Raw genomic sequence first — 13,148 nt, 5'->3', positions numbered from 1 at the left:
TGATCTTGGGCAAATTATTTCACTTCTCTGTATCAGTCTCCTTCTTCGTAAAGAGGCATTCACCGCGCCCTCCATCTGTGACCCTCAACACCACCCTCTGCAATGCTCCAGGGCTTGAGGGAAGGGTTAAGCGAGAATTCTCATTCTAGTTTGGCTGGAAACAAACTTTGTTAAAATATACACATATTACCAGTATATCCATCCTATTCTTCCAAGATATATTCAGATTATATTTCTGTATATTAAATCACATCGTAAGTGCAATTATTTAAAGAAATTCTGCTGTGAATCCTCTAGGCAAAGAGCCTTCTGGTAAAAATAGCTAGCTATCCTGAGTCTATTTTTTATGTCATATTTCATTTCAATGTTTGTTTCAGAGAACAAAACTGCAGTCAGCAGGGACCCTGCCTTTCTCTGACATGCAGGTAGTTTCGGCCCCACTCTCAGGTGGGTGTTTGGTGTCTCCGAGGGTCCCTCTGCTGATTGGCAGTGGGAAGAGCCATGCTTTGCTAAGAGTTTATTTCCTGCTAAACTCTGTAACTGGCTGTCTCTTCTGAATCTCACAGCAACTGTGTAAGGCAAGTGATGTTAGCTTCCTTATTTTGCAGATGACGAAACTGAAGCTCGGAGAGGTTAAATGAGGTACAGCTAATAAACAGTGATTCAGACCAACTCTCCAACTCCAAAGGCAGGCAAGCCAGCATGCTCAGAATCCTCAAACATGAGGGCAGCCACGTCGCCTTGCCCTGGGATGGGACCTTTGTAAGAAGCCGTAGTGGCTATGGCAGTGAGATGAGGGTGAAGACAGCAATCTGGCCCACGCCAAGACCCCTAACAAGAGACGTCATAAACGCTCTTTAGGCGGAGTGAAGGCCAGTGGAGACCCACAAGGGCAGGGGAGTTGGATTCTTCCAACTCCAGGGACTCCTGTCTCCTCCACCTTAAAGGAGGACAGGAAAGCAGAAACATACTCACGGGAGATTAAGGGGTACACCCACCTGCAAAGGGGGCTTTGAAGGCAACTGGGGAACAGAATGCACGCTGAGGATGAGGACCAGGACAGTGGAAGTTTGAAAGCCACTGGAACAGTGTAGGAAAACTCTGGGCCAGGGTCTGGCTTGTGGGTTCTGTCCCTCCTGCTAACTATGAGACCCTGCATTCGTCCCAAGGAAGAAGGCATGAGCAGGTGTGTGAGGAAAACTCAAATGGAGTGTCAACCACTGAGAACGTTAAAATGGGAGAGGGAGATCAGTGGCAGTACTGAGGGGGGCTCCATAGAAGTTCCACGTATATACGCTACACACATACAGAATATATAGCACCATATGTGTGTGTGCGTATATATGTGGGTATATGTATAAGCATGTATATATGAGTCTGTGCATACATGTGTGTGTATATGTGTTTGTGTGTGCATATGTGTGTATACATGTGCATGTGTATATTTATGTTTGTGTATATATATGTGTGTATATGTGGTTTTGTGTGCATATATGTGTGTATACGTGTTGATGTATGTATATATGTTTATGTGTGTACACATGTATGTGTGTATATGCATATGTGTGTGTGTGTGCACATTCAGAGACCCATAGGAAACAAAAGCACAGGACACCTGCTGCTGTTCCGTCAGAGACAAGCTGGCATGTAAACAGAAGTCTATATACACATTTGGAGGCTATGGCTTCATTCTCTCTTCTTGCCCAATAACAGTTAGACCCTCACTGCATTCCATTCGGTTCCACCTCGCCTGAAGAGTATGAAACACACATTACTGTGTGCCCTTAAGTACGTCACAACCCCTCTGAGCTTCAATTTTCTTATCTGCCAAAGAAAAAAACAAAGCCTAGCCTACCACCTCATTTCATTGCTGTAGGATGATAATAACAGCTGACATTGTACATTTAAACACTGTACATATATTAATTATTTGAATCTTCAGAACAACCCTGTCAGATTGGTACGATTATTAGCCTCCATTTGACAGAGAAGGAAACTGAGGCCACAGAACTGGTCCATAACTTGCCCAGTGTCACCCAGCAAAGGAGGGATTTGAGCCGCGACGATCTGGTTCCAGCAACTATGCTCTTAACCCCTTTGTTAAATAGCACGATGTCTGAAAGCACGGAACGTGTTTGAAAATGTTCTGTAACTGAATGGCGCCATTCTTATTCTTGCTAGGACTGTTCCCACTGGGAATGATGCAACACAGGGTCAGGATTCCCTGGGTGGGGATAAATCCTGCAGCCTCAGATCTGCAGCCCCACTAGCCAGGTACCACACTTCCAGTGGTAAGTCCTCCCCGCCCCTCCCAGCTGCAGGACTGTCCTCCTATGTTCTTTTTCAAAGCAGTGTCTCTGCTGCCAAGAGCAGGTTTGTCTGTCTCCTGGAGACAACGGTTGTCAAGCCCTGAGAGAACAGCAAGCATGTCAAAAATAGCAGCGCCAGCAGACTGCGTGGCTGCAATTTCCTTTTGAAATGTCGGCTTTGCTCTCACCAAAGAGCCAGGGTCTGTCTGCGCTCCTTGCAGCCTACAGCAGAAGCTGCTTAAGATTCCAAAATGTTTTCTAGGAGGAGGTAAAGTGTATCTGCTGAGGCTCGTGGCCGAGGAATGAGGAACTCTCTTTAGAGTAACAATGATGAGGTTGGAGTTGGGTTTTAAAAAAAAATTGTAATAAATCCCCGCAGGGCTAGTCCCCAATCAGGTCAAGTGATAGCCAAGGTAAGACCAGTGAGAATGATGCTTCCTGTAGGGTAGGAACTTTTCCTCTTTTGTTCTGAAAACTAGGGAGTCAGTCTCCTGTTGTCACCATGCACCTTCAAACACAGCCGCCGCTTTGACAACCCTTCAAAGGCGGTGGCTGATAGGTTTCCACTCCCCTTTAGGGTACCAGGGGAAGCCAGAGGATGAGGACCAAGAAGCCCAGGAGGCAGGGTGAACTACTTTCTCAAGTTCAGAGCAAAGGGACGTGAAAAACATGACCATCCCTAACCGCACAGAGACCACAAGCCCTGCACAGAAAAGTGGTTCCTCAGGAGACCTGGCAAGATGAGAGGCTAACAGCCCATCTGTCTTTCTTCCCCGCGGCCTGTGTCTGGGAACTGCCAACTGCCAAGCTCCAGACCTTATTCCGCCATGAGCTATCTGTGCAACCCGAGGCAAAATATGACGTGAGATGGAGAGAGGAACTCCTACCGCCTAGTAAACGGATTTCTTTTCCTCCCCTAAGTGACCGTGACAAGGTAGGATTGGACTACACTTTTCTCCCCACTTCCTTCCCACGGCAGTAACACACAGTCAAAACCCACGTGAGCCAGGATGGCAGCTCCAGCTAGACTGTCCTGGAAGGACCACGCTCTCTGGGAATCTATCTTGGAATGGATGTCGAGGTGCTGGCGGATAGAAATTCTGCCGCAAGCAAGGGCTCAGCCAGTGGAGAGGAGAAATGACAAGCCGCGGGACTGGCTGGTGCCTCTGAGGAAAGCACTATGGAAAGGAAAGGGAGGGTCCGGTGGGCACAAGGTGAAGAAGGCCCAGAGGAGATCAGAGTCTGGGAGAGAATCACTGAAAGGTTCAGTAAGACAAATGAAGGCCGTTACCGCCCACTTCTTTTGTTTACCCAAAGCACCAAAGACTGCTGGGACCTCATCATAGGGCTGTTAAGCATCAGTAACAACTGCAGGGGGAGTGTGGGGAGGGAGCTAGGAAACATGAAACCTTTATGTACCCACAAAAAAAAAAATTCAAAAAATTCAAAAATAAAATAATAACCATAGTAGATACATAAATAAAACCTTGGGCCCTATGCAATCTCTTAAGGAATTCTGAGTTTACAGCTGCAGGGGTTTGCTGGGGTTTTTGGTTTGTGGGAACTCTTCTTGGAGTTTTTTTCTTTTTTCCAGCAAACTGTAAGTTCCTTGGGCAAGCCCAAGGCCATGGTCCTATATAATGAATAATGTTCAACCTATATATCATAGCTCAATGCGTGCTAATTATGCCCTGCACTTACCCAAAAAACTGGCATGACTCATCTTTAGAGGAAAAAAGAAAAAAGCATGTAACTCTCGTAACAATTTGATGTCAAAACGAAACGCGCGCACACACACACACACACACACACACACACACACACACACACACACCAGTTCGTGATATTGCACACGAATAGCAACGATCAACTGCATGTAAGCTCTAAAGTGTCCCCATGTGGCAGAAGAAAAAAAACTGTCATTCTATTCTAGATATTGTCTGGTCCATTTTTAGACACGCCAAACTTCTAGATTTATAGGACCAAACTGTTCTTCCAGCCCAGATGGAAAACTCCGATTATTAGACTCATTGCTTTCTTTTTTTTCACAATTCAATGATTTGAAGGTGCAATTTTTAGAGTTATATGATTATTACCACAATCCTGTTTTACAGCATTTCTATTACCCCCCAAAAGTTATCTGGGGCCAATTGTAATAGCACAACCTTCCACCCCCTGGGGGCCCCTCAGGTTGTCCTGATGTCCTGCTGCAGGTGGGACTTAGCCCATGCTCTAAGACTTCTAGCAAGGAGTCCATCAATTCTCCTTGCGGACTGCCTGGTGAATCTTAATCCTCCTTGTCAGGATTCCCTGCACCTTGTACCACTGAGATTTATGTCCTTTCCTTTTGTTCTGCCTTCAGCATCCGAGAGAGACAGCCAGATACTAACAAAACCTTCAAGTGAATTAAGGGCAGTTCTAAGGTCATCCCCGATGTAAGGCTTTTTCCAGGCTAACTCCAACCTTACGCCTGCCTCCTAAGCCCTCTTTTCTCTGTTTATTTGACATTTCTACTGTTCCTCTGTCTTTGACCTCTCTGCCAGCCTCCTAACCTTGGAGACCCTGAGGTGGTCCAGGGCTACTCAGCAGAGGATTCGTCTGAGACTTCTCAGGGTCATTCTCTCCCTCCCAGCCTGCCTTCTCTCATTTATGCTTGCAGGTTCAGGAAATTTCTGGGAGACATTTTTTCTGAGCCCACGGCAGTCTCATCTTGCTTGGTAGGTTCAGGACTTGCCCCCACAGAGGTAAGCATGGTAGGAAAGAATGGCAGAGTGAGAAGTCAGGAAAGAGCGGAATACTCCTGCTGCAGACAGACCTTCGCAAGCACAGCTGTCCTAGATTTCAATGTGCGACCTCGCCGTCAACACTCTAGGTGCTCCCAGTCACTGAAAAGGTGGAGAGAGGGAGAAAGATGGGCAGGAAGACACACATAGAAGGAAGAGGACGGTAAAACAACAGAGGGGGAAAACCAGAAGGAAGAAAACTAGAGAAAGGAGAAAAAAGGCAGAGACAGTAAGAATGAAAAGAAGGAAAGGGAAAAATGCACAGAAAAAGAGAGAATTTTTTAAAGGAGCCAGCGGCATCAAGGGGACAGAAACAGAGAAAAAGAAAACTGAAGTCAATTGAGTCAAAGAAAAATACACAGAAAGAGCGAGGTAGCCCCTGAGGGAAGGGGAATGAAAATCTTGCATGTCTCCAGATGCACGTTTCCCCACCTTCTCTCTCTCTCCCCACCCCGTTCTAATTTTGCCTGCAGGACTGAGCCAAAAACAAAATTCCCCTCCAGTAGAACCTACCTCACCTGCAAAGACGGCGAGCTGTCCCTCCTCGCTCCGTGGGGACGAATATCCCGCATCTCAGGCTGAGGCTGGCAGTTCCAGGAAGTCCTCTGGGGGCTCTTTCCAGCTTGAGTCAGGTGTAGTGATGGCTTGGACCCTTCCTGTGAATCACCACCCCAGCTGTCCAGGCAACACACAGTGCATATTCTCTTGGTGCTCAGGGCACAGAATCCAAATAAAGAGACTTAAGGTCAGAGAGGGATCACTTGACAAAATTCTTCACAGAAACTTGGGTCGAGCTACAGCCTCTCCGTTTTTCTTCGATGTCTTAAGAAGAAAGATCTTTGAGATTCCTCCCAGGAGCTAGATAGACTGTTCCCGGGGAGGAAGAAGTTGCAATTCTCCGCCTCTCGTGGAGCTGGGAAGAGCCTGCCTCTGTGGAGACGGGAACTCCATGATCCCTAAGACTGTGATCTCACCTGGTGAGGCCCAGCCTGGCTGTCACTCCAAGGAGAAGTTGTCCCCTGTAAGGGCTCCCCCCGACCGCTTGAAAAAATTAACACTGACGTTGGTTTAATTGGTTGCTTAACATTCAAATTTCTGAAGAATCAGGAGTAAGATGAGGCAGCTGCAATGACTGGGTGGGGAAACTAGGAAGCAAAGTCCAGACAGAAAGCTTTGAGGCCCTCTGCATCCTCCACATTTTCCAAAAGTCCCACATCCCTGTCCTGGCACTCCCAGCCCTTAAGCCACTACGTGGGAAGTGCTCCCATTTGAGAAGCTGGGAAGATATAGTCCCCTGGTCTCCCTTGATGCCCAAAGCAGAAGATAGAGAGAACAGTCTGGAAGGTTGCTACGGCAACCAGAGTCCCTGGTGAGCCGGGCTCTCCACAAACCCTTTCAAGCGTGCTCTGACTTGAAAAGGAAATGTGTTCTCAGGGATGGTGATGAGGGTGATTACATACACATATACAGAGATACATGCATACATGTCCCAACTTTTACCCTCGTCTGGGAGCTTCCCTTCTGCCTCTGGAATGGGCTTTTCTCTTCTTTCCCCAAATAGCCAGCAGTAATGGGAGAGATTTGGAAAACTGGCACTTTCTGACCTCACAGCAGGTCTGTGCATCATAAACATCTCTGTCTTTTACTGTGTTTCAGGTTTGGAGAAGCCAAGCTCCTAGTCAAGGTGACCTCCAGCCATGGAAGGATCCCCCTGAACATATCTAAAGAGAACCCTCCTTTCTGAAGGGTAAGAAGAAAGGCTGAGGGGCTCAGTCCAAGAGGCCAAGGAGGGATTTAGGGAGCCAATGGTCCATAATGGCCTATTCTTAGGCTTTGGATCCAAGGCAGGAACTCTGGGGGAAGGCCTTGCCTATGGGGGTACGGAGAGAACTAAAAATCAAATCCATGACTAAGATTCACACATTTGCATAGCAATGTCCCCAGCTTCCCAGACATTCCCCATGAGGTAGGGAGGGGAAGACAGTAATGTTCCCATTTAATGGGTGGGTAAACTGAGGCACAAAAAGGGACTGTGGACCCAAGTTACCCTGTAAAGTTATGGCAAGGTCGAGATTTAGATCTGGCAGTCACAGAAGCAACACTGCCTCTCAAGCAAACCCTCATAAGGCTGTCCTCTCGTAAGCTGCTCTTCGAGAAAATAATTTTTTAAAAAAAATATCATCAAAGAGTCTGAAAGCATAGATATAAAATTAAAAACATGTTAACAGTCCTTTCAGTTTCAGAACTGCACCCAAAAGATCTCAGAACAGTACATCACAGTTTATCAAAGGCAAAACAAATGGCAACGTTACTGAGAGAGGTAAGAGGGTAGGTGGGCCAGTGGATAGATGGCAGTGGTCTCACAATGGAAGAAAATGGCTTAGATCAAGTGGGAACGCCACCACGTCACCTTACCAGTGAGAGCAGACCAAATGCAGCTCCAACGGGCAGAGCAGGCAAGTGTTTGCTTGACTCAGCAAAAAAACCTCTTAGAGTGAGGCTGTTGGCAAAGGAATAACACTTGCTCCTTATTCTAAACCACATGTTTCATGCCCATAAAATGGGAAGAAACCCATGCTGCCATCCAATGTGTGCTTTTACCTGTCTAGGGCTTTAAGCTGGAGTTTGCTTGAGGAAGCCTTCAACAGCAATCCTAAATCAAATTCCCAGGAAGCAAGGTAGAGGGCTAGAGAACATTTGGGGGAAATGAGGGAGAAAAGGCTGCCATCTGCAACAGGATTCCTCTGCCCCTTTGAGAAAACAGTATCTGTTTAAGTGGCACCTTGCTTCAGACTGTGGTCAAGCCAGTTGCTTGACTCTGTTCAGACATTCCTCCTGGTTCTGTGGTTCCCTTTCTCCAGTTCTTCTGCTCAGGAAGGCACTTGCACAAAATGAGTATTTGGCTCTGAGAAGGAACCTTCCTGGAAGCTAGAGAGTCAGGGGATCAGAGTGGGGAGGACTAAATGTAGACCGAACACCAGTGCCTCTTGTGCTGGGCCGCGCTTTGAAAAATCCATGGCCCCTTTGGTCCTGGACTAACCCCCGTGTCCTCCAAGTGGTAAAGTTTGATTGTATTTTCTCTAATTCCAGCCAAGTTTAGAAATGAATAACCTATTTTGAGGCTGTGCAAATGAAGACTTTACCAAGGGTCATCTGCAGGATGACCGGCAGGTGTTACAGGGCACCGGAAGAACAGCAAGTTGAGTACTGCTTCTGTCCTCCCGCTTCTTCCCGTTACCAAGCGGCCTGAAGCTAGGAAGCGCACATGACCCAAAGCAAAGAACACTAAGGAGGGAGCGAAGACTTAGGTATGGCTGGTTTCCATCCTGTTGACATTGCTGTTCCTAGAGATATTGTAAGTCCCAGACATGAAAAATCAGTCTTGAGGGAAGGTCAGACATAAATGTATATCTCATCCATATGACAGAAGATGGGCATGATTGGGTGGCACCGCTGGAATTTTAAAAATGTCACTTAGATGGATTAACCTTGAAAGCTTAAGCAACAATAGATTAAGCAACAAGGTTGATAGTCCAGGTATTTGGTCCTGGATGCCAGGTAGCGGGTAAAGGAGAGAGAGTCAAGAAGTCAACTGAAGCTAGAGTGAGTAGTGAAAATGAGAAGGAAGCCTAAGAGACTGTTAGCTCAGTGCTCCCCTCCTGCAGGCCCTGTCTTCACTGGTCAGACCTCCGTGAGCATTCTTTTCTCTGCATAGGCCCGATGTGGTGTAGGAAGGTAGCTGGGTCTCCGTTCCCGGTTAGCCTCGGGGAAGTCAGGCTTGCCAAGTCCATTGTCAGTTGCCTTCAGGTCCGGCGCAGGCTGCCCACAAGTGACGTGGGTATACTGGCCTTGCTCCTCCTGCTCCGTCTCCCGGTGGTAGAAGTAGTTGAAGTTGGAGACAATGACGGGCACAGGCAGGGCAATGGTGAGGACCCCGGCGATGGCACACAGCGAGCCCACGATCTTACCTCCCACAGTCATGGGGTACATGTCCCCGTAACCTACCGTGGTCATGGTAACCACTGCCCACCAGAAAGCATCCGGGATGCTGGGAAAGAGCGAATCGTCATCGTCAGCCTCTGCGAAGTAGACGGCACTGGAGAAGAGGATGACCCCGATGAAGAGGAAGAAGATGAGCAGCCCCAGCTCCCTCATAGAGGCCTGCAAGGTCTTGCCCAGGATCTGCAGCCCCTTGGAGTGGCGGGAGAGCTTGAAGATGCGGAACACCCGGACCAGGCGGATGACTCTGAGGATGGCCAGGGACATGGCCTGCTGCCCATTCTGGCTGCCTCCTCCACTGGCTGGCTGCTGCTCCTGCTGTTGCACCAGCTCGGTGCCCAGGGTGATGAAATAGGGGAAGATAGCCACCAAGTCAATGATGTTCATGATATTCCGGAAGAAGGCCGGCTTGCTGGGGCAGGCGGAGAAGCGCACCAAGAGCTCAAAAGTGAACCAGACAATGCACAGGGTCTCCACCAGAAAGAAAGGGTCTGTAAAGAAGGAGCCCCCCAGAGTACTGAGTGAGGACGAGCCTCCGGTCCCCATTTCCCCATGGGTGATGCCATGATGAAATGTGTAGGAATCGTCTTCATCCTCCTCTTCCTCCTGACTCCCCCTGGAAACTGAGGAGACTCGACTCACACCACCACCATTGCTTCCACCTCGACCATCTACACGGAACTGGGGTAAGGTCTCCAGGCAAAAGATGACTATGGAGATGAGAATGACCAACACGGAGACGATGGCGATACCCCTGGCGGGCCCAGAGCTCTCTGGGTACTCGAAGAGCAGCCACACCTGGCGCTGGAAGGGCTGGGAGGGCAGCGGCTTCTCGTCCTCGCCACCTTCGGGCAGGCAGCCCTCGTCCTCCCGGAAGGCCGCCAGGGCCTCGTCCCCCAGCTGGTAGAAGCGGATCTCCTCCAGGAAAATGTCCAGGGGCACGTTGACCGGCCTCCGCAGGCGGCCCCCAGACTGGTAGTAGTAGAGGATGGCGTCGAAGCTGGGCCGGTTGCGGTCGAAGAAGTACTCGTTCCTCAGGGGGTCGAAGAAGCGGACTCGGCGGCCAGGGTCCCCGAGCAGCGTGTCCGGAAACAGCGACAGGGTGCGCAATTGTGTCTCAAAGCGCAGCCCGGAGATATTGATCACCAGCCGCTCGCTACTACAGCAGCCCCCGCCCCCGCCGGCCTCCGGGAAGTCTCCCGCATCCTGTTGCTCCCCCTCCGGCCCACGGACCTCCCCCGGCGCCGCCAGCGTAAGGGATTTCTCCGATCTCATGCCCCCTCGGAGGTGCGCTCCCCGCCACTAGGACGGCGCCCACGACACAACCTCTGGAGCGCGGCACCCGCTCCCCGGCTCCCGGCTGCGCCCTCTTTAGGGTGGGGCTCGTGCTCCTCCCGGTTCGCGGTCTGACCTGGCGGTTGGGTCCGTGAGCCCTAAGGCCCTGGTCTCTGCAAGGCTGGGTCTGGGGAGGTGACCTGGGCGCTGGGGATTTGGTTCTGCGCTTCCCGTTACCCGCGCCCCGGTGCTAGAGCTTACTGGGATGCCCGGAACCGCACACGGGCGCGTGTGAAACTGGCTGCCCGAAAAGACGAGCTGCTTCGCCCCCAGCGGTGCCTGAGACCCGGCTCCCGGACGCAGGGGTCGGCCCTCCAGCCGGGCTAGCTCTTCCCAGTGCCCACTGCACTCCTCCAGCCGCTCCGGACCCCCGGCTGCCGCTGGTACCGAAGCGCCTGGTGCGCCTCCCTCCGGCTCGGCAAAGACTCCTGGCGGGGCTCGGCCTCCGCCCTGCGTCCACCGCGGGGCTGGGTCCGGCCAAGGTCGCGGTTCCGGCCGCCACAGCCGCCTCCTCCTCCCTAGGAGCCGCGCGGCAGGCCTCGCAGAGGGCCTTGGGCTGCCCCGGCGCCCGAGCGCGGGGACCCACCTCCCCACGGCTCAAGGCTTCGCTGCCGCCGCCGCAGCTGCAGCGGCTCGGCTCTCCGCTCTGCCCTTCCTTCCCAACACACTCTCTCCAAGTGACGTGGCAGGCCCCGCCTGCTGCCCCCTCCCACCCCACTCCCACATCACACCCCTCGCCCAGCCAGGGGTTGCCGCGAGCCAGGGCGCCATGGAAATAGACGCACACTTGCCTCACCAGTAAGCTTTCCCGCGCTCTCCTGGCACGCCTCTCGCTTTCTCCCGTTCACATTCGCGCCCCCCTCCACAGGCGCCGGCACCCTCATACCACACCCCCTCCATCCCCGCAATCGGCTTTTCTCATTTCGGTTTACCGAGTTGACCTGCGCAGTGTATTTCATCAATAAGAAGACACACCCCGCCCCACCACACAATACGGAGCACTGTGCACCCACTCATCCAGAAATCTAAAGAAAACATGAAATCAGACATTCTTCTGTCTTTAGGAAGACCCGTTTGCCAACCTCTCCAATATCTACGGGAAAAAAAAAAAAATAGAGAAAGTATTTTTGAGATGGCTTGAGAGCTTCCAATTTAAATTCCAATATAATTCTCCCTCTACCTTTGCAAGCCTGGGAGGGTGAGGCTGCAACTCTCCTAGGATTGCAAAGGGATGGTAGAGAAAGGGTGGCAAGTGGATCAATGCCTTTCCCATCAGAAGTTTTCCAGGGCAGTCCTGAGAGCCTGAGGCAACAACCCCAGTGAGGAAGGACCCGGAAGATGGAAGCACCTCAGAGATACCTCAGCCCAGGAAACTGCATCCTGGGGATCCTTTGCTCCTAACCACCCCGGAGGATGCATCTGGAATTTCTGCTTATTGGGTAGCCAAAAAAGGGGAGAAGAGGGTGAATGGAAAAGGGGTAAGAGTGATTATTGAAAAAACAATAGCTACATTTACTGGGCATTGAATATGTGCCAGTCACATTCTAGGTGCTTTCCCAGAAAGTTGACTCTCCCTAACTCTCCGGTAAGAAGGGGATAAGAATGGTTTTCCATCCATTTCTGTCTTTCTTCACCAGACCAGACAAGTTGGGGTCTAGTAGAGGAAGACTCAACTGATCGTTTCAGACTGACACTTCCAGGTAGGGTTGACATTTGCTTCTCTGTGCCTCGGTTTCCTCTTTTCTGGCTGGCTGTAGCCAAAATGAATTGGCTAACAACTACAACGTGTTTTTGTGTAGCTTCTGGTGCGTATTAGATGATTAGTACACATTCATTGAGTTTAATCATGAGAATGACACATAAAGGTGCTCTGAAACCACAGGTTGCATCTGAGAGTTCTTTGTGTTGCACAGAGTATCTTAAAACCACCGTGGTTCTCAGCAGCATTCACTCTCAGAGGGCTGGAGGAAGGAGAGAACCAAGGCTTCTAGATGTGTCGGGAAGGGGTCACGTGTTGAGTGGGTAAGAAAGATGCTAGCCTTTGAATTCACTGCATACTCATTCTCCAGTCTTGCTCCTCACCAGTTGAGCCAGGCAATAGCCTCTGCTCCCTTTCTGTGCTTGCACAGCTGATTTCTGGCACCAACGCCCTATGGGCTTTTTTGATCCCCCAGGATAGAAATCAAAAGAGATCATAGCATACAGGAGCAAAGAGAAAGATTTTTATGAAAGCTTATGGACATAAGGGACCAAACGGCAAGAAAGGAAGTGGGTTGCTCTCCAAAGTCAAGGCATGGGTTCCCTTTGCGGGGGTCTGCAGTAAGGGGAAGTCAGGGCATATAGAGATGAGCTTTTTCTGGCACACGTGTGGTGGTTTAAGATGCTGCTTCACACAACAGATGTCTCATTGGCACCTTAAATTTCCACCTGCGGGCATGATTTTTAGTACTAAAATAAGGAAAAGTTCACGATGAGGTGAAAGTTAAGCCTAGCTAGGCATACAGGACCTCGGGAAGATCCCTAGTTCTCTACAGCAAGGGATTAATTAATTTGTGGTTAACAGCTTCTTGGGCTTTTGATGTTGACTGGCTTGGAGTTACAGTTTGAGTAAGGGACTTTTGTTCTTTTTTCTCCAAACCACATCACAACAGGAAAGCAGCCAGCTTGCACATCTCATGCTTGCCCATCTCATTTCCACTCCCTTCTCTCACCTTGCTTGTCT

At 50.2% G+C, this 13,148-nt stretch overlaps 1 protein-coding gene across 1 annotated transcript; it reads right to left on the bottom strand.

The window, feature by feature from the left end:
• Positions 1-6,988: 6,988 nt before the first annotated feature.
• Positions 6,989-11,226, bottom strand: KCNA6 (potassium voltage-gated channel subfamily A member 6). Its single transcript, XM_023232400.1, has one exon. The coding sequence runs from the start codon at positions 10,364-10,366 to the stop codon at positions 8,774-8,776; it is 1,593 nt and encodes a 530-aa protein (XP_023088168.1). The 5' UTR covers positions 10,367-11,226; the 3' UTR covers positions 6,989-8,773.
• Positions 11,227-13,148: the final 1,922 nt, after the last annotated feature.

The sequence above is a fragment of the Piliocolobus tephrosceles genome, chromosome 10, assembly GCF_002776525.5.
Source record: "Piliocolobus tephrosceles isolate RC106 chromosome 10, ASM277652v3, whole genome shotgun sequence".
NCBI lineage: Eukaryota > Metazoa > Chordata > Mammalia > Primates > Cercopithecidae > Piliocolobus > Piliocolobus tephrosceles.
The sequence above is the reverse complement of the archived record's forward strand: the minus strand, read 5'-3'. Positions and strand labels throughout refer to the sequence as shown.

What these genes read in the sequence shown, in the direction of transcription:
- KCNA6 (XM_023232400.1), bottom strand. Translation starts at nt 10,366, where the DNA reads ATGAGATCGGAGAAATCCCTTACGCTGGCGGCGCCGGGGGAGGTCCGT.